This window comes from Chrysoperla carnea, chromosome 5 (genome assembly GCF_905475395.1).
Source record: "Chrysoperla carnea chromosome 5, inChrCarn1.1, whole genome shotgun sequence".
Taxonomy (NCBI): Eukaryota; Metazoa; Arthropoda; class Insecta; order Neuroptera; family Chrysopidae; genus Chrysoperla; species Chrysoperla carnea.
In genome coordinates, this window is record NC_058341.1 from 69,529,587 (window position 1) to 69,552,782 (window position 23,196).

Genomic DNA, 23,196 nt, shown 5'->3' on the forward strand with positions numbered 1-23,196 from the left:
GTATGTTTAATTGAATTTTATTACATCGATTACTACTACTCAAATTAATAAAATACTAGACAGTAGACTTTATTAAATATATTTGGTTTTTTGTTATTATAATCCTATTAGATACATCCTAAAAATTATTATTTTTTTAATGTCTAAACGGTTACTCTTACGGAAAAAAGTATGCAAATTATAGAACTGAACACATCATGAAAGTGTAAACTTACTGTGGAGCGGTGACCTTTCATAATTAGATCCGCTACCATCTTATATGCGGCAAAGAAATGGTCAAGGCATACATACATCGTTATTTAACCAGACACTTTTCGTTTGGAGCCTTAGTCATGTTTAACTTAATTCTGCTATTGAAGTATTCGTTAGGACCTTTAACCGGTCTTCTTTTTTTGGTTAAGCGGAACTAAAATCCGCAAAGACCTTTTTTTGATCAAGCCCACCATTTGAATTTACGAGAAACTTATAATAATAATAATATCTTACTCTTTATTCATAAAATGGTTTACAACAAAAAAACTATATAAATTGAGTCAAAAACAAAATTTTGGATCACATTTAAAAAAAAATTTATCGACAGAATACAAACATTTGTCAACTAAATACGATTTTAGTTCTTTTAAAAATATTAAACCACTTAGATTTTTAATATTATTCGGAACTTTATTATAAAGTTTTATGACCATATTAATTATTGAGCCATTTTTAATTTTGGTTTTTGATGTTTTTATTTCCTTGAACATATGTTTGTGTCTTGTTTCGTAATTGTGATTTTGTTGCTGCTAATGGAGTATATGAATATTATTTTTCACAAATTTAAGGCTTTCATATATGGGGTGGGCCATCTGTTAGTTTTTTTTTAGGGGAAATAAAACACATTTCATATGAATAAAATTCGTAGATCTTTATTGAAAATCAAAGTCGTGTCTATGGCAATTAAGTATGAAAAACAATATCGTCCAAGTGACCACCACGACTCCTTTTACAGGTCTGTATCCGCACATCAAAATTTTCAATGACTTTTTGCAATAAAAGTGGATCAATAACTTGAAATTCATGCCGAATGTTGCGTTTGAGGTCTTGAATCGTCCGTGGGATATTGGCATACACTTTTCCTTTCAAATAACCCCAAAGAAAATAATCAAGCGGTGTCAAATCACATGATCTTGCCGGCCAATTGTTGCTATATAATGTAACTTTTTAATTTTTAAATGTAACTTTTATAGACCGGCCTTTTTCGTAATAAGTTTGGATAATTAAAATGCGTTCTTGCGTTGATAATGAATTCATGACTAAGTTTGGCATAGACTAACTTGACATATGCCAGAAAATCAAATAATGACACCTGTGTTTCAACATTGAAATCAATAATTTAAAAAAAAAACTAACAGATGGCCCACCCTTTACATATAAACTGTGTAAAGTTAAAATGTTAAATTTTTTAAATATAGGTCTGCAAGAAACACAACTGTTTACTCTTACAATTGCACGTATGGCCTTTTTTTCATTTTGAAAAGCATTTGACAATTTGTGGAGTTACCTCACACTATGATGCCATATCTTAAAAATGGCTCAATGGAACCATGGTATATATTTATTAAATATTGCTTTGGTAAAAAAGTTCCTAGCGACCAAAGTAAATAGATATTAGAAGTAATCTTAGATATAACATGATTTACATGGTCATATGTCAGTTATTGTCGTTATTTTTCGAGAAAAAATTGGGAGTGGGCTTAATTTTGATATAGACTAGATATATTTTCATGTTCTGAATCTGTCCTGATCTCAGTTTCGTTGATTTTGCACCGGGTGGAGTAACATAATTTAAAACAATTAATTATACAGTGCGTAGCAGTTGAGATAAAGACACCCTCATATTTATAGGAATACCGATTACATTATCGAAATTAGAATTTTAAACTCAGCCTACTACAAACTAACAAATAGGGCCGATTCTTAAAATTTGGCCTAGCGTCAAAGATGGTTAGGGATATCGAACAAAAATATTATTAGAAAAAGTTGCTTAGAATATTTGTTCACTCCTATTTACCGATCTTTACTTAAAATTATTACAAGTTTATTGAAATATTTAAATACATAACGCTTTTAAATTATCAATTTGTCCAGTTTTTACATTAAAAACTGGACAAATTGATAGTTTAATATTGTTATGTATTCAAATATTTCAATAAACTTGTAATAATTATGAGTGTGGACCAAAATAATGAAAAAATTACAAATGCGATTTTTGTCATGAAAATTAGTGTATGGGTATCAAAAATTATTTTAAACAAAAATATTTCTATTAAATCTCCAACCATCTATGACGCTAAGCAAAATTTTCAGAATCGGCCTTATTTGGCAATTTGTAGTAGGCTAACTTTAGACTTCGATAAAGTACTTAATAAAATGTGACCAATTATCCTGCCTGACTGTGCAAAATTTCAAATTTATATTCCCATAAATAACGAAAATATGAGGGTGTCTTCATCTTAAATGCGACACACTGAACATGTAATGGAGATAGTTTTGTGACTGCAACAAAAAATTATTCATTCAATATTATTTGTCCATTATCTTTAGACGAAGTGATACTTGGAGCAACGATTCTTCTTTCATTTGAAATTTAAAGATAAGCACTTCTTGTTATTAGGTCACTTCAAAATTACTTCCAAAATTGTATTACGGATAGATTTACGTATATTTATTTGAGCACTTTATTGGAATTTTTATTCTTTAAATATTGGACTCCGCTGGTTATAGACTATGTGGCGTCACATTAAATTTAATATAGCGCGCTCACTAGAGGGCATAAAGCTATTATCAAAAAACAAATTTCGATTTAATGATAGTGTCTTTGGTATCAAATGAAAGGATGTAATCAGCACTTTTCAGAAATATATATATATATATATATATATATATATATATATATTGTTATACTCAATCACGCAATTATAACCGCAAAATAGTTTCAATTGTATGTATTTTCGTCTGTTCCCTCCCAGCTTCTAAACTACTTATAATATAATAATTTGTCAAGTGAGGTATCGATAAAAGCGTCTTGATTACCCGGTGGTTATAGTCTATGTGACGTCACATTAAGTTTAATATGGTGCCCACTAAAGGACATAAAGTTATGATCGAAAAACACATTTCGTTTTAATGATAGCGTGTTAGGTATCAAATAAAAAGTAATTAGCCTTTTCCAAATAAATATATGTTGTTATACTTTCTCACGAAATTTTAACACCAAAATAGTTTAAATAAAATAAATTTCAAAGTTGAAACCCCGACGACTACAGTATCACGTTATTAAAAGTATGAAAACAAGAAAATATTTATTTTCATCTGAAATCGTAATGATAAGTAAAGTCATTACAGTCGGGGGACCTCTAAAATTAAACAGCCCCCGACTGAATTTCAGATGAAAATATTTTCTAGTTTTCATACTTTTAAGAGCGTGACTGCGTGAGTCGTCGGGTTTTTGGTTTTTGGTTTTTGAACTTTATTTTATTATGAATTGAATTGAATGTATGGAACCTTCAAACATCTTCCATACATGTAGTATGTATACTCACTTGTGTTTCAACTGCTAATAAAAAGTATGCTGTAAATGTTTCAGTGCCAATAAAACAATCACGTTCATATTGTACATATGTATTATTTTTTGAATTATAAATATTTTCATGTTTTTTATTTGGTAATAGCATCCATAAACTACCAAATACAATCCAATTTGCAAAATATGTTAAAATGAATATCCATAATGTCCAACGCCATCGACTATCAATTATTGTGTTCACTATATCTTTTAAATATCGTACAGATTTCATACGTGAGATATTTTTAATTGATATTACATTATCACAACCAATTTTTTCAATAACACGTTTTTCATTACGACATCGATGATTCCTACAAGTATTTACATTATGTTAGAGATACATGGCAAAACGCTATTATTATTATTATATAAATATTTAAGGATATATGATCACGGTAGTGGGGGCACAAAGTTAAAAAATATATATTTTCACTTTCGATGGTAAATTATATTATAATTTGACGATATAAGACGAAAAGTAAGAGTAAAATTTTTCGATATCTGGCGTAATTTTCAAAATATCGAAAATTGAAAATTTTGATTAATTATTCAGCTTTCGATATTTTGAAAACCAAGGCACATATTGAAAAATTGTATTCTTATTTTCCCTTCTTACATCCCTTATATAAATGGAGACACTTGGTTTTTTTCTTTTCTATGCTATTGCTTAAATGATTTTTTCTATTAAAAAGTTCCCGTCCAGTCCTGGAGTAACTGAAGACGCGGATCACGAATTTTTTGTGTTCCCGGTTTGATTCGCTGCGCAACGACTTAGAAGAGATCCGTCAACAGCCGTTCGAACTAGGCACACTGGTAGAAGCAATGATGGAATCGAAAGCTGCTTAGAACTCGACCAGCATTTTCGTCACAGAGGTTCTCACGAAGTAATGCCTAACGGGGGTTTCCGCGGGGAATAAGAGGCTGGAGAAAGAGAAGATTTTTAGCCGGTATTGAACATTTGAGTCCCACATAGTAGGTAGAATAACTTAACCTGACGATACGTAAAAGTATTTTCCTACCTCTGTAAAAAAAGGATATGTTGAAAATTTTTATTTAAAAAATCGGACCCATTACAAAACTTCCTATAGTGCGAAAATAAAAATTGAGCGTTATGCTCATTTAAACTACTTCTGCTCAACATGTTAAGGAGGTACTTGGTAATACGTGTAAAACATACTATATGCTCATGTTGAATGCCATTCAAAAATTAAATTTATGTCCATTTAATATTTTTGGATGTCGCGGTATATAGACGTCATCGGGTCAATTCCTGCATTGTATCAAATCGATTTTAAAGGGATAGAGACAATAAAATATATTTTTCAATTTTATATTTTACAATATTTTATTTTATTATTTTTCAATAAAAAATTTTATTTATAAATTACAATTGGCCTTTATTGTAGCCTATGTGTGAAGCATATATTAGTGTCTACTAGATAATTCATTTTATCATTTTGCGCGTATCTGACCAGATATTTCAATAAGGCTTTTTAAAATACGGAAATGCAAAATTCAACATTGAATTACTAGCAATGATGAGTACCTATGGCTGTTATTGATAAAGTTAATTTCATGTTCAAGTTTTTCAAAATTCATGATTAGTGGTAAAATAAACTTTGAAAACTATGACATACCAAAAGGACCCCGCATGACTAGATAGAAAAATGGCTTTCTGGGAAACTTTTTCAAACCGCCTCCAAATCTTCTAGATTTTCCTCCTTATCTATATATATATAGGAGACTTTCTATAGATCTATATAGATAGTCACTCATCACGATATCTCTGGAACTATAAGACCAAGAGACTTGAAACTTGGCAGGAATATTCCTTTTGCCAAGTAGAGGTCAGCTAAGAACGGATTTTACGAAATCCACCCACAAGGGGGGTTGCGGGGATGTTCATGAATAAAAAATTCATATTTTTCAATTATGGCTTTTAATAGTTCAAAACTTGGTCAGAATGTTTTAAATTACATTTAGAAATTTTTTTAACCTTCGGAGGGTAGAAAGGTGTAGCGAGAAAGTGGGAAGGAAATATCGAATATTTACAAATATACCTAAGTGGGGTATCAAATAAAAGAGCATGACCTGTACATTACAAAACTGTTATCCAACGCAAGGAAATGTGGAGGGAGGGGTGCAAGTGGGGATGTTGCCCAGCAAAGCGGGCGGGAAACAGCTAGTAAAATATATTGGAACAAAGTCACATTTAAAATGGCATTGAAACTAATATTCAATAATAAAAGATACAAATAATTTATTGCCAATTTTTGTGAATTACATGTATGTTTATTAATTAATAATAGTTATAAGTTCCAAATTTTTCCATAAAATTCAACAACGGTTTGTAAACAGAGGATTATAAAGGATAATTTCACGGGGAAAAAAAGGATTAAATACTTTTGATAACAAAATTTGTGCTAGTTAGCGACTACTGTGGTTCCTCCATCAGCAACTTTAAGGAGATGTAAATCATTACTTTTCTATGGTATAATATCAAACTAATGAACCAGCACTGTTTCCAACTGTTTGCTGTTTGCAGCAACAGAGATTAGTATGAAGGTAGATGCGTTGATAGTAGACAAATCATTTTAGATGAAGAAAGTGTAAAATGAGGTATGTTTTTGTACCTCAACCTATTGGGTCATTTTTTTTAAATGTTCTGGAAAGTGCATAGATTAAAATATACATCTAACTCGGTGCCGCTAGAAAGGTTGGCCTTTGCTATTGGCCACATAAGCTAATTTTCGGAATCCATTTCTGGGGTGATTTATGAAAGTTTTGTTACTTTGAAAATATTCATCAAAATAGGCCAAAAAAGTATACTATAAGAAGCGTTTGGGGTTGCTGATCACGATTCCGAAGCTGAAATTCCGATATACTCTCAAGGGGAAAGAAAAGTGCATACGATGATTAATAGGAACTCTGAAGTCCGAATCGAATAAACTACCTCCTCCTAGGAATAAAGCGTTTATTGTAATAATCTGGAAAAAGATACAATAGTAAAAATATATATGTTTAAAACTTCCATAATCGAACAAAGTATAGAGTAAAATAAGTAAAATATGCATTAAAAAAAAACACGTTAAAAAAGAATTATACAGTCAATATAATAGGACTACACTAATTCACTAACTGCTGGAAAAACCAGCAGGGAGTGGCCCAAGCATGTAAATATTCACAAATCCGAAGTTAGAATTTCGATAACTCCCCTCTTTTTCCTGGGATAGTTTCCCTCTGCTGCAATATTCTGCAATTATTCAATAAAATAGATCAAAAAAGTATAAGCGAGAGTTTAAGGGTCGCTGATTACGATTCCGAAGTCGATTTCGATAGACGCCCCCCTCGGACATAATTCATAATTTTGTCGAATATTTATAGTTACTGTTTTGGAAGAGCAAGGGTAGAAGAAGAGCAATACGAATTATGCCAGGAGGGGGTGAGTATATAAAAAGTCTGACTTAGGAACTATGATTGGCAACCCCAAAAACGATAAAACTTTTTTAGACAGGTTTGTTTCATATTTACGGAGTATTGCTGTTTTGGACAAGCGGGGCGAATTACTATAGAAGGGATTAGTCAATCGGAATTTTGACTTCTGGAGAATTTTTTTTTCATGTAGAATCAAATGGTACAAAATTTTTTTTTCAAACTTTCAACAGTTTAGGAGTTATGGCCTTATATACAATTAATTTGTATGTAACAAACCCCCCCCCCTCTGAGCGATGAGCAAGTGAAAATTCGGATTCAGCGGTTCAAAATACGTCGAAGTACACGCTTTGTTCGGTGGGATCTGTAATACATACGAAACCCACTCAACGCCTACGCTAATCGTTCATGGTATGATACCTAACTAAACTCGTCTCATTTTTGCAACTCACTTAACACTTACCATAATATAATAATATATCATGTGTTAAGTGTGCGACACAACCTAAATATGCCCCTCTTTTTTATAGCGCTTTTTTCAAAATGAATCATCCAATATTTTTGTAGTATATAATTTAAGCCATCCGTATAATAGTAAAGTATATCGTATAATTATTATTAATATCTAATTTATTTATTTTAGTTTCATCAGATTAATCGAATATCGATCGATTGACAACTACATAACATTTGTGGAACAAAACAACAATAATAAAATATTAATGGTTTTATTGGAATACAAACCTTGGTTCTGTAACACGTTCGTATACAATTGGATATTCATATTCAGAATCTAGTAAACTGGTACCATTACCACCGCCAGTTGTACTAGTTATACTTTGTGGTGACACAGTGTCGTCACCACCGTCTGCGTCTGATGAGAATTGATAAAATTGTTCGATATTTGTTGGTGATGGAGATGCTGTAGTAAACAAATCTATCTGTGGTCGTCTATAAAAACGTCGTGTTCTCCACGGACTTGTTGGACTATCTAATAAGGATGAATCTGGTGATGTTGGAGTACTGATACTCATTGTTATTCCTAAAAATTAAACAATTTAATTACTAAACCAAAATTTGTTTGTCATTTAACGATCTATATGTCATAACAAAAACGTTATAATAGTCTAGCCAACAAGTTCAAATTGGTGAAATATAGAAAAAATGATGTCTAAAAAAATGCCAGAAACGTTTTTAAGCACATAAAAAATTGCAAAAATTATAAATAATTAAAGATGAAAAAAACAATTATTCCGTTTTTCGCCATTATTTCATAAAATATTCTTAAAGAAGAGGAAGTTTCCAATAAAAAAATTCCCACTCCCGAAAGTTTAACTTCATTATTTATAATTTAAATTAACGTTGAAAAAAAAAGGTCTTTTTGCGCCATTTTTAGATTGTTACGATTGAAAATAATTGTAGCGTTACAAACGAGTATCTCACACTAAATAATTTTTTAAAGGTGATTGTTTCCTTACAGTATTGTAAAAAAAGTTTTGGTTTACTGCATGGTACATACATGTAGACCAAATACATGCTTTGTAGTCAAATAATGTGTCAATTTTAGAGACAAAAATATATAATATATTGCGTGAAAGTGCTGTTTATAATTTCGATAATATAGATATCGCTCTTCAATCATCAATACTCTAACTATAGGCGTCTCTGTTTATCAAATGATGGATGTCCGATGAACTCATAATTAAATTAAAATTTTGTTTTTATATCACTGACAAAATGATATTTTTATGCTATTATTATAAACTACAAGATTGTCTTAATACTTTAGATGGTTTTTTATCACACTTTTTAGATTTTTTTTCAGCCAACTTTGAACGATAAAGTAATAATAAAAAGCTCGATGACCTAGGAATTTTTTGTGATTTTTGGAAACTTTAATAAAAAAATGTATTTATAAAGTTTCATTGAAATCCCTCGTATTATTCAATGCTTGCATATCCCCTTAAGGTATTAAATATTAATTTAACAAGTGAAAACAAACAATGGACTGAGTTAATTGTTGAAATAACCATGTATAGACAGTGCATTTTGTTAAAATATATCCCCTTCAGTACCCACAATAAAAATATTAAGCTAGATTATAAAATTATTATTAATTAGCTAGACCGGTTTCGATTCAGTAGCATTACTTAGACCTCTTAAAATTAAAACGGTAATAAATTCAGTAATGTGTTTAGAATACACAATATTTTTTTTTTCAAATTTTTTTATAATTATTTAATAGATTAAAAATATTATATAGTGTGAGATTCTTGATTTAAGCCATATTAAAACATGCTAAAAGTGACCCAAGTAGACCTTTTTTTAGCGTTATAAATAATGGAGATAGACTTTCGAGAGTGGGAGTTTTTTATTGAAAATTTACTTCTTTTTAAAAATCTTTCTTTTTAATTTCTTAAATATTATCTTTAATTGTTAAATATTATCTTTATGAAATATCGTCTTAATTGTTTACAATTTTTGCAATTTTGTATGCGATAAGAAACGCTTTCAGCAAAAAGCACATTTTTCTAGACAGCATTCCAACTAGCTAACACATGTATTTATATAGACATTATTTCTATATTTCACCAATTTGAATTTATCGACTAAACATGAGAAACAAAAAATAATGAAAGTGACAGGCCGTTTGAGCCGGGTCGAATCGAAAGAAAAATGATTATGCAACTTATTAATTAATAACTGTGAAAATAATTATGTATTACAAATAAAATTGAGCCGATCATGCTTTTTTAAGTCTTAGAATTGTGTTTTCACATCTAAGTGAAAACGTTTTATTATAATTTTAATTTATTATGTATTTAATATGTTTTCCCATTTCTATTTATGTTTCAGAAACAGTTAAGTTCTTGTGATTCTCTCGTAGAAATTTATACTCTATTAGTTTATTGAATTATAATGAATGAATGCATTATTTAAGAAAGTATATTCAACGCAAAGGAGTGGTCATGTGTTTCTCAGTCTATACAGGGCGTTCTGTTACATGCAGATCGTTAGCCTACAGAATAAGCCCATAAAGATGAAGGAAAAAGTTATTTACCAATTTTAGATATGAACTGATTTCCATTGGATTAAATTTTGAAAAAAACTTTCAACAAAAAATTTTATATTATTTCATTGGTTTGGTCAATTACCACTTTTTTTTTTATTATTATATTTTTGCAAGAAAACATTAAATTATTAGTAAAATAACAAATAACGTCACAGAAGGAGTGTTTTTAATTTAACGTAAACAAACAAAAAACGCCTTTTTTGTGACGAAATTTGTTTTTTTACTTATTGCATTTTAAGTTTTAATAATTTTGTTTGTTTACGTTAAATTAAAAACACCCCTTCTGCGACGTTTTTTGTTTTTTACTAATAATCTAATGTTTTCTTGCAAAAATATAAAAGTAAAAAAAAAGTGGGAATTGACCAAACCAATGAAAGAATATAATAGTTTTTTAAATGTTTTTTTCAAAATAATATAATCCAATTGAAATCAGTTCATATCCCTTCTTTAGTTGAATATTATTAAATGACATTTACGAATATCTACTGATTATCATTGGCTACTGGTTATCGAAAAACAGTTAGTGAATTTACCAATTTATCAATTTTTGTCATACCTGTAGCGCCCAAATTAGGGCTCAGATCCAAAACTAGTAAATAACTTTTTCTTTCGTCTTTATGAGCTTATTCTGTATTCCCACGATCTGCAGTTAATAACAGAACGCCCTGTATATGTGTGTTCGTATGTGACACACTAGAGATCAAACGAATGGGACGATTTTTTTTTATTCTTACGTCAATCTAATTTTCTTAACCTTGAGAGTGCTGCCGAAGATATGGCAATAATGAAAACTCAATATGGCGACCACCAGATTCCATATTGTAAAAACTGAGATATCATTGAATAGCCATGAAATAGACGAATCGATTGACGTTATCATCAAAATCGGTTCATGCATTTGGCGTATAGAGCCAAGTGTAAGTGAGGTATAGTTGAATAGGTAAAATCTAACTAAAAAGGGTAAAATCAAATCTACAAACCCAACTGAGTTAAATATAAATTGAAAAGATAAAAACAAGTTCAGTTGTTAACATAGCGAGTTTTACAGTCGGGACCCATTAAAATCTACACCGGTTCAAATCTTACCAATAATGGGTCTCGGCTGTAAAAGTCGCTTTGTAAACTACAAGAATTTTTTTCCATTTCAATGTAGATTTTAACTCAGTCGAGTTTTTTGATTTTTTAAATAATGTTTTTTATTATCTTCCAAAATTCATTATTTTCAATTAAAGCTTTTTAGCTTTACAAATGAACCATTTATTCTGTTCGGCAATTACTCGTGTTTAAATACCAAAATTGGGTAGATGACTGATATCGTATTTGACACATTATCCATAAAAATGTTAAAGTAGACTTGTTACCATAACAAAATTTGATAGTTTTTCAATTTATTCTTGTTGCTCCAATTTTGTACACCCCTCCCCCCAGAGACAGTCAAATGTCCACAGAGAGAGAGAGAGTCAAATGTTCTTTCTTATTTTTTTTTGCTTATTCAAGAAGTGAAGAGCTCTGCAGTCAATTACAAAGCACTCTGTATATTCAAGAATGACTCCACTTTTTAAGTATCTTCCTCTTTGTTTAATTAAAAACTACTCTTTAATTAAGAGACACTCTTGATGGAAAATCGTAAATTTTCAAAAAATGTTTTTTCTATCGAAAAATGTCAAATTTGATCATTTTTGGCTTATTTATACTTAATCCAGTCATAAAGGACCTACATATACATATTTCGACTAGCTTAGATCAGAATTTCATTTTTTTGTATAGTCATGACACTCTTAATGGAAAATTTTAAAAAAACTAACTTCCATTTTTTGTCCGGTTATACCTCTGTACGGACAGAAAATAGGCAGCATTCTCATAAGATCTAATATGTCTGTTGTATGAATAAGCGTTTTAAACAAAAATGTTTCAAACAAAAGTTGCTTAGTATTTTAACTACACATTTTTGTATTTCAAGTTTAATATCTACGTTAATATCACCCATGCAGCTCTTTTGATTACAGAGCGGGTCTAATACACATTCGTTGCGTGTAAAAATTTTATTTTTACTTTTGGCCTTATATTGTCACGTTGTAACATAATTCACCATCAAAATTGAAAATATTTATTTTTTAAATTTGTATCTCCACTACTGTGCTCATACATCCTTTATTAGTCAGCAGGTTTTTTTTTTGTTTTTTTCGAGTATTTACTAAGGGTTAAACTTTAATTTAAATACTTTTTTTTTAATTTCCACCGACTAGCTTTGGAGAAATTTATGAAAACATATAATCTACCGTATTACCAAAAAACCAATGTTAATATGCCTACTTTTGAAGTCATTAATTATACCTGCATATAAAAAAAAAATTAAGAATTTTTTTTTTAAATTGCCTTATGCTCATACATCCCTAAAGAATATTGCACATTTGGGAACTGCGGCCCTATAATTCTAAAACAGTTAAGTACTATCCTACACCTAACTTTTTGTATAGACCACTCAAGTACAGTTTGTTTAATTTTTTGTTCATAGCTGATTTGTTAAGAGCAACCATAAGGGTAATTATAATACAATAAAGTCACAATAAAGGTACTTAAAATTTAGGGTACGATTTAAATGTGCTCTGAAAAAGGTGAAAATCACGTCAAAAAATGTGTTTTAACGCCAGACAGTTTTTATATAATATGCACAGAAAAATATTATATTGAACATCTATGTATGAAAAAAACTGCAATAATGATTATTTAACAGCATTAAAATTTAATTTACGGCTATATAACGTAAAATTATTTTAAATATGAACAACAACATTTTAATTTTATAATAAGTTGGTAAAAATGTTTAGATTTGCAATTTACCCGCCAAATTAAAGATCAAATTAAAAAGTTTTTTTTGGTTATAAATTAAAATTGGTATTTCGGAATTCCAAAATACTGAAGAAGTTAATGATTATATTAAAAAAAAAGGCATGTGGACCAAATGCCCCACAAAGAAAACGTTGGAGGGAGACGAAACCGAATTTGGTAAAAGTTCAGTTTAGGCCCTTTTCCTTAAAAATCCTCCTAGAACATGAACAATTTCAAGCATTTTTTACGAAGATTACGAATGCGTCTGCGGAGATACCGAAACTTTAATTCAGGAAAATATGCTCAATTTTCTTGGTTAATATTTTCAAGCCTAAAAATGAATAAACCTGCAGACCCGTCCTGGCTCGACCCCATTAAATGGATGGCCAACCTGTTGATCACAGGGTGAATTCAATCATAGAATGAACGCAACGGCCAAAAAATCCGCAGACCCATAATAACTCTACCCCATAGATAATAACTATTTATATTACAATTGGTTGTCTATGCTCTGCCCGTAGATCACAGGGCAAACGCAAAGGCCAAAAATTTAGTTATATGCTATATAATGTATAATATGTTGTATGCTATAAAATGTTAAAAATAAAATAAAAATAGTTATCGTTTTTAATTCTATTTTGTACAAGCTTGTGTTGTCATTCTATATTCAATTTATGCGGTTTTTTTCTATCTATCTTGGAGTTAAATGACTAAATCTGGCGTGAAATCACCTATTTACAAAAATTAATATCTGGCGTTAATTAACATATTTTTATGTGTACTTATATATACCCCTAAAATTTATCATTTGTTTCAATTCACCTAATCAATAAATTTAATTTATAATAAAGTAAAAATTTAAAAAAAAAAAACATCGTGTTTTATTACAAACTTCTAAATTTCTCGAGATACTCGAGAAATCCTTGTGGGGACTTAGAGTGCCTCGAGAAATCAAAAACTTTACTCGAAAATGACTAAAATGTAGAAAATGTATCTATCAAATCCCCTGGAAACTTTTGTCTTATAGAAAAATATTTCGAGTCGCACAGTGAAGTATTTGTACCAAATTTCCAGACAAAATATAATGAAGGGAGTTTTATACTCAAAATTGATTGAAAAGACTATTTAGATACAAAAGTACATTTAATTGGTCAATAATAAAAAAATTTTTTTTACTCATAATCGTCTTATCTATGCTTGCTTTTGTTTCCACGTAAGGTGATTTTGGAATAATAAGTTATTAATTAATTACCAATTTTCACTGGAAAACTGCTTGCTCCTTTTTCTGACTTTTGATTATCTTTATCTTAGTCTTAGAAGAAAAAAGACGCAAGTTCGCGGAATATTTTTTTCACAAACATATTATAGAATACTTAAACTTTGTCCTGTTGCAAAAAATTTTACCGGGCAAAATGGGGCATATAAACAAAAAGGTTTGAGTTTGATAAATTTAATGAAATAAAAATTTATTTTCTAACAGCAAATATGAATTACAATTATATTAAAAGAAACATTAACATTAAATACTAATAAATAATGCCCAAACTTTCGTGTTCAATATGAAAGAAAAATCCGCAGTTAATTGCACTAACAAACACAGTAAACGTAAATGGAATGACACGGTAAATCGTATCCATAAGAGCAGGTAGGTTGCCGCTTACAAAACAGGCGGGGGGCGACGTTAAGATTACTCAAGTGACTTGTTTGTAATGGAGTGGTTATGTAACTGCATCAAAAAACAACTTTCCATGCAAAACAAGAGTTGACTTTTCTGACTTTTGTCTGGAAATTTGGAAGAAATACTCCACTGTGAGTCGATCGAACGAGAGTTGTTATTTAAGCCAGGAAAAGTGGCAGGTGTAAATAACCGAGCAGGTAAGCCTAAAATTATTGAAATCAACTCAAGTGTTATTAACATGAAAAATGATATACATTTCGAAGAAACGGTAAATGTACGTAGAACCCTTGCACTGTAAATATGATACGCTATAAATGTAAGTATTATTTTATTTTTGTTAATTGTAATACTTAACAGTAATTAAAGCCTGGGAATTCTTGGAAGCAAAATCAATATGAATAATTGTTTGTATTTGTTTGTTATATATTCGAAAAGAATCTATTAAAAACCATTTAAAATATTATTTGATAAGGGAATGTAGACAAGGTGACAGACTAGATATAATTATAAGAAATAGTTCGAAATGTTCCTGAATGAAATGTTTGAAATTCTAAGGAATTGACTCTTGAACAAATTTTCCCATTTTGCGACAAAATCTCCCTCAAAAAAGAAGGCCCATGATTTAAATTTAAACAATCTCATTGTATCTATATATGCAATTTTCAAAAATATTTTACTATACTTTATTCCTTACTATTTGGCTGAAAATGGTGACATTTTATTAAATTTACTCATAAAAATCTCTGGCAAATATAAAACATGCCTATAATACCATTTTGATAGATTATAAAAACCAGTTTTTTTATTTGTTATTTGTGTAAATAATACCTAAAATAGTTTAGAGCAAATACTTTTTATGGAGTTTTTATGTAAATACCTTTTGATATACCGAGTTGGTTTCCAGGAACCAATCAAATACACTGTTGTAAGAGTGATTTTTTAATGAAAAACACATAAAATAATAAAAACTTCTTTAAAATTTCTTAAGTGACTTTTCAAACGATTCCTCGGAAGCAATTCAATCTTCAAAGATCACTAGGCAAAGAAGATTTCCCATGAATTCAGCCACATACACTGTTGTCGTATAATTTAAGAGAAGCATCTTGAGCTCTTTTTCGTGGAAAATGTTAGCCACACATCAACTTTTGTACGCCTATTAAGTTTTTCCGCTGTTTCCGAGGTGATGTTTTTTAATTATCTTTCTACATCATCTTATATGACCATGTTTCTCATAGTTCCAGAAACGAGAAGGTTTGTATTTTTGGCAGTTGACAAATTGTGCCACCCGTAGTAAAAATGCACACACGGGTTGGTCTGGATCTTCTTCGCTTGGAAGACCTAAACTCTAATACTAGGGAAAAAGCGCCACTAAGTTAGAGCGGACGCTAGTGTAAGTGTTTGCCTTACCTCGTTATCTCCAAGGCAGTTAATAACCATCTAAAGCTTATCGTTTCCGAATATCTCCTGATGGTGTGACGTATGCCAACCTAACGTTGAGAGCGATATTACTCTCAAATTTTTGCACATTCATTTTTTCCTTCGATACAATTCTGCAGCTGGGAATGGTAATCATGATCCAAGTGAGAATGTCCAAACAGATTTTCCAAGCGACGAATAAATTATTAATCATTTATTCCCTTGGTGCAACACGTTCCCCTCTCAAGGCTACAGTAAATTCTAATGCTTTTCGATTGTTTGGCCAGCCATTACAATCACCAGTAGCTGCAAAGTGGAAAAAGAATTTGGCCTCATCTGGGACGTTTACAATTTAAAAATGAGTGATAAATTTTTCTTATGCTTTAAGAGTGTTGTTTATCTATCGCTTCACTCTTACTAATCTCCTCTATTTGATTGGTTGCTGCTGCTACGAATCTAGCTTTTTTGCAATTTTTTCTCGAAAACGTGCATAAATTGCACGATTTGTCAATTCGTTTTTCATGGCAATAGATTACATAATTCTCAAATTGTGTCAATTTGATTTTAGTGGCATTTTGACTTGGTTGAAATTAGTTTTTCATGGCGTTTCCAAGTTGTTTTTACATTATTTTGAATCGTCATATTGGCATCTTGATCTTTCAAAACCCATGATTCTGCATCCATTACCTAAGCAATCAGTGCGTCCAGCAGTCGTTCGCAAATTTCTTGCCGCATATCTTAAATTCGCTTTCTTCAAGTTCATTCCTCAAGTAAGCAACATTAATTTTTTTTATATAAAACACAAGTATTTCATTCGGCAAAATCATTTATAAATATATTTTTAGTAATTAATTTTTATAATTAAATAGATTTTAGATACGCAACAGTTGCCATATGACATACTTTTTTTGGCGGGTTAAATGCCACTATACGGTCGCCAATATCTGACCTTATAGCGTCATTTATGTCTAATTCTACTAAGTTGTAAATGAAATTTTTCATTGTGAAAATAAATAGAATTGATAAACATATAGAATCATATAAATATTATCAAAGATAGTAAATGAGACCTCTAGAATATTTCGAAATAAATTTCGATTTTTGCCCCAAATTCTAAAATCAGTTTTTTGTATTATATTAATACGTATTTCGACTTCCAAGTAGTCATCATCAGTATGAATTAGCAAATCATAATTACTCTTATTATGTATGTTATTCGTTGCCAATTTGGCGGCGGACTGCACGGCAACGACTAACATACATAATAAGAGTAATTTCGATTAGCTCATTCATGCTGATAATGACTACTTGGTAGTCGAAATACGTATTTATAAAATACAAAAAACTGATCTAGGAAATTGGAGCAAAAATCGAAATTATATAGAATCATACCCTCAGCCAATTATATTGAGAATAAATTGTGCTTTAAACATTAAAATGTTCATTGCGGACGTATATATTGACAACTTAATTAATTAACATCACTTGAGAAACACATAGATTGTTAACTTTGCAAATATATAGGTTGTTCTAATAAAATTGTGACAAATAAAAAGTTTTAAAATATTTGCAACGCAGAAGCTGCGTTTGCTGAGCTAATTCCGCCAGAGATTGAAAAAATAACACATTTTGCGCAGACATCCCCCCTCCTTGTTTACTTGCCGATTTTTCTCATTAGCCCGTGAATATATCTTTCGTCAGAAACCAACATGATAAGCTTGAAAATGAGGCGCGAATCATGGAATTTGATAAAGGAATAAGGAAGATAAGATATGGACAGAAAAAAAACATGCTGGAGAAAAATAATATATAATAAGGATTAATACATTAGAATTTGTGAGCGCTTCACTTGAAAGAAGACATTCGCATTCGTCTTCGCGAATATTGGAAATAACATCACTCGTACATAGATATAAAAGTTAAATATTAGTATTCGTTGTAATTGTTTAAAAGAAAATTTTTAATTTTTGTTGCTTTTCGAATAAAGAATTATATGTATTTATTCGATCTTTGCTTTTAATAATGAAAAGCAAGAAGAAATCAGTGTGATTCTGTTCGTTAAAATAATTAGAAATGTAGCGGCTTCGTATTCCCGTACATAGTGCACATTCAAAAAACGTGTGATATAAATCGTCTGGACTACCAGTGTTACAGGTTTGACAGATGCTGGCTGGATTTATAGTTATTTTTAATTTGTTGCTATAAATTGTCGATTTAATTATAGACGCAGCACTTAATTGAAATATTACCCTTTATCTGCCAATGGCTGTGTTGCTGTTGAATATTATTTCAGATATGTTGTTTTCCATTATTAGTTTGTATAGGGTTTGTACATTCTTAGGTTGTAACAAAGCTTGGCTGTAATCTTCCAATAACTGAGGCATAGTATTTCGCAGATGGTTTTGTTCTTGGGTATTATAAATATCACTCAATTCTCCTCTAACAATCTTCTAACATAATTCGTAATTGAGATGCCCAGTTGTATTTTACGATGTTGTCAGGTAGTTGATCTAATTCGAGTTGCCGTCGGAATATAATTTTGGCATATCTGCTCTCGCACATCATCAAAAGCTAATTCCACCAACGAAATGTGCTTCTAAATATATACGAAGATAGGTGTAAGTGTTGGGTTTCATATCGAATAGATTTTTATGGAATTGGCATTGAACCTTTTCTATTTGGTCTCTATCGAATTGCATAAACTGCAGAGCAATAAAGAAGTAGAGTAGTGATTATCGTAGTAATTGTGGAATCTCATTTCAACATCCAGTTTTCAAGTATGCTAATCAAATTTCCAGTGGCAATTTTAACCTTGGTACCTTTATAGATTGCCTTGTAAAATAGACCTGATGAGCTGAACGTTATTCCAAGATACTCGTATTCTTTAACCGTTTCAATTTTGTGATCCATACACTTGAAGTTTCGGTTAAAATCGAGTCGACCTTTATGAAATATTAATATTTTAGTCTTATCGGTGTTAATTATTAGATTATTCTAGTTGCAATAGAGAGGGTATCAATTTGTCTTTGAGTTTGACCAGGGTTGTTTGCTAGCAGTACGAGATCATCAGCGCATCCTAACGCTATTTTATGTTCGTAAATTAATTTTTCGAGATGATTATAAAAAAAAGTAATTTTAATTAGTATATCGTTAGTAAATTAATATTATAATATAATTTTTTTCTATACAAATAGTTATTCATTCAAATTATATAAAGTACAAACATAAAACCATGCCCCAAGGAATGTTTACCTACAATTTTAATTAATCATTTGTATCTTTCTATCTTGATATTTTTCCGTAATTTATAAATTAATATTACAATTAAACAAGAGAAAACAAACAATTGACTGAGTTAATTGTTGAAATACCATGTATAGTGTTGATTACACTGTCACATAACACATACATAAGTGATATTCTCATACATACTACACAATTTGGGCCCTCACGAGTAAACAGTAACGTTTACGAAAAATTGTTTCAAACAAAAGTTGTTTATTTTTTATAAGGAACATTTTTTACATTTGAACTTTTGTTATATCTCTAACGGTTTACAATATGAGTCCTAGGGAAACAAGATCAAATTGACCTATGTTGCTCATCTACGAACTTAGCCTCACTTACATCCTGTGCACGCTCTAAAAATTTCAACTTGATATCTCTTTTCGTTTTTGAGTTATCGTGATTACAGACAGACAGACAACCGGAAATGGGCTTAATAGGTGATTTTATGAACACCAACAAGAAAATTTTGTTTGTAGCATTAATATTTTAAAGTGTTACAAACTTGGGACTAAACTTAGTATATCTTGATATATATTATATATATACATGGCATAATTAATAAATCTGGATGTCTATATAGTATAATAAACGAACCTTTTTCTTACGCAAAAATTTTTGTGGAGTGTATTGATTTGCGGTATTTTGGATTAATTTCAGAAAATTATCCTAAAAAAGTTTACATGATTTAAAGCAAACATTTTAACCCCACACAATTTTCAGTCAAAATGTTGAATTTCCTACCCCTACCCCTGTTTTAGCCCACATAAAGAGACCCCCGAAATTAATATTAACTTTTTTTTGAAAATTTAAGCCTTTTTCAGCCCCCATAAACCCTCTTCACCTCAATGGCGCGAGGGTTAAAAATAAAAAATTCCGCTTTAAACCATATAGATTTTTTTGAGGATAATTTACTGAAGCCAATGCAAAAAAAGCGCAAGTAAATACAATCCGCAGGAGCAAAAGTTTAGCAACTTTGTGGAGAATTACAATTTGTATGTTCGTTTGGGTATGCTCCAAAAGCTTAAAAGTTCTTCATCGATTGTACTCAAATTTGACATGATAAACAACACGATTCAAGGATTGTTTTTATCTATTTTTGTTTTGTTTCATCTTTTGTTTTTAACCCGCGGAGAGTGGAAGTTTGGGGATGGAGGTGGAGATGAACAATCGAACATTTTCAAATATACCCAAGTAGGGTATTAAATAAAAGGGCATGACGTGTGCAATACAAACAATATAAATTATCTTTAACTTTGTAAATTATAATACCTCCACATAATTTTATATAAATTTATTTTTTAATGCACTACCTAATTAAAAATAGTTTAATAACGTGTTTATTGAATGATGTTTGAGAGTGATAAAATTAGGGCAGAGAATAAATCTAATTAATTATATTTAATTTTAGCAAGTTTCACCATATTTCTATCACAAGTTTTTGTATTTTACTGAGGACGACTTATATAAAAGTAACGAAAGAACACAAACGGGTCAGAAAATTTCCGAAGCTACAATTTTTTACTACACCTTTACCCTCGTGATGAGAAAAACTCTCACAATTTCTGAAGGTCTTGAAAAAAAAGCTTAAACTGTAGAAAAAATAGGTTGAAAAAATGTCATATGTTGAAAAATTATCGTAGCTTCAAGTGTGAGTTTAAGGTTCCGTACCCGAAAAAAACTGAAAAGTTGCCGACAACCTTCAAAATGCTTTAAGGATTAACATAATTTAATCAAGAGTGTTCTTATATATGTTTCAAGTGCGAGTTTAGGGTTCCGTACCCGCAAAATTTGTCGGAGGTTTTTTAAATTTTGTAAATTTCGCTTGTTATACCATGTATATATGAAATATACATAGTATATTAAGTTTAGTCCCAAGTTTGTAACGCTTAAAAATAATGATGCTAGGAAAAAAATGTTGTCATAGGTGTTCATAAAATCACCTAATTAGACCATTTCCGGTTGTCCGTCCGTCCGTCCGTCTGTGGACACGATAACTCAAAAACGAAAAAAGACATCGAGCTGAAATTTTTACAGCGTACTCAGGACGTAAAAAGTAAGGTCAAGTTCGTAAATGAGCATCATAAGTCAATTGGGTCTTGGGTCCGTAGGACCCATCTTGTAAATCGTTAGAGATAGAACAAAAGTTTAAATGTAAAAAATGTTCCTTATCAAAAACTAAACAACGTTTGTTTGAAACATTTTTTCGTAAACATCACTGTTTACCCGTGAGGGCGCCAATTAGGCGGAAATTTTATAATATGTACTATACTTGAATATCAGTTATGTATGTGTCACATGTATGTATGTGTTATGTGATAAATAAATCAACACTGACTATGCATAGTATTTCAACAATTAACTCAGTCAATTGTTTGTTTTCACTTGTTTTAATTATAGTTACTAAATTCACGTGCACTCGTTTGTTTTCGTAATTTACTATTGTGCATAGCTTTTTAACTCCCGAACCGCTATGTGTGTCTGTCTATCTGTGGCATCGTAGCGAATAAATTGATGAACCGATTTGAAATTTGTTTGTTCCTTTTGAAATGTAATTAAATGGCGAGTGTTCTATGTTTCAAGTGAGAGTTATGAGTTCCGTACCCGAAAAATTTCTCGCGGGTTTTTCAAATTTTGTAAATTTTACTTGTTGAAAATAGAATACAACCCGTGCTACACGTTCCTAAAGTAGCTTTCTACAGCTAAAAGAATTTTTCAAATGGGTTTGTAGTTTTGAAACTAACAATCATGCAAAAAATCGAATGTTTTTTCTCTTTATAGTTTATACCTTTTATAAATGACTGTAGGTCGATGTCACATTTTATTTTGGTTGGTTAAATAATAATAGACCTATTTTAAATAAGGAAAGGTGCCATAGACGTTACAACCGAGAAAAGATGATTCTGTGTGACACCTTTAAAAAGAAATTTAATTTACCAGAGGATAAACAAAATAATGAAGAAAAATACATAGCTAATACAATACCTACGATGTAATATATTATTCGTGATTCATGTAAATATTTAAATTTCATATACAAATCCGTTTTCATTTTTTATAAATATTTCTTTCCTTTTCATTCAACAGTATGAATATTCTTGTAAAATATTGTGATAAGATATTTAGAAGATGTTTATTTTATAATTTTTATCTACGCCCGTGAGATAAGAACTACTTGGCGGACTCAGTTGAAATATTATCGCACGCATTTTCAACCCATCAAATTATTCAAATAACTGTGGAAATCTAAACTAATAACAAGTGATTACACAGCTATAGTAAGTAAATAAATGCACAATGGCTTTTTTGTAGTTAATCAAACAAAAAATAAAAAAAATTGCAGAGTTTGGGGACATTATGTTCTGAGTTTAAATTAGAGTTCTTCAGAATCCTTTAATGGTCTAGTTCTTCAGGATCCTTTAATGGTCTAGTTCTTCAGAATCCTTTAATGGTCAGATTAAATCCTAAAAGGTAAGAGATAGAATCACACTTCAAAATACCAAATGGATCCTCATAAAAAAACTACCATTCTTTATTTAAAACATTTTCTTCGAAAATCGTTAGCTTTGAGAGGAAATACGACTTAAAAAAGGTTATTTATGCATTTAAACCAAAACACGGTAGCTAGAAAAAAATGCTTTGGCCGAAAGTTCTCAAGGGCAATAGGAGATTTTACCCTGTGTCAATGATTTTGACCTAAAATTCTAGTATCAAGGTTATTTAAACTTGATCTTCAAATAATTTTGAAAATTTACCGGGGCTTAAACCACAATTAAATGACATTCAGTGCCCTTCAAAACTTTTCCCGAAAAAATTTTTCTAAAGCTAGCTAGAATTTTTTTCGAATAAATGCAATAATGGCATATTTTAAGTCGT

General features: G+C 30.4%; 1 protein-coding gene across 1 annotated transcript in view; it reads right to left on the minus strand.

The window, feature by feature from the left end:
• The window catches only part of LOC123300798 (inward rectifier potassium channel 2-like), a gene marked incomplete at its 3' end in the record, with an annotated part of 62,931 nt that overhangs the window by 27,222 nt on the left and 12,513 nt on the right, over window positions 1-23,196 (minus strand). The window contains exons 2-3 of the mRNA XM_044883450.1: window positions 7,784-8,081; window positions 3,582-3,918 (exon numbers count right to left, since the gene is read on the minus strand). Of these exons, the coding sequence (XP_044739385.1) occupies window positions 3,582-3,918; window positions 7,784-8,073 (627 nt within the window). The remainder of the gene's footprint in view (window positions 1-3,581; window positions 3,919-7,783; window positions 8,082-23,196) is intronic.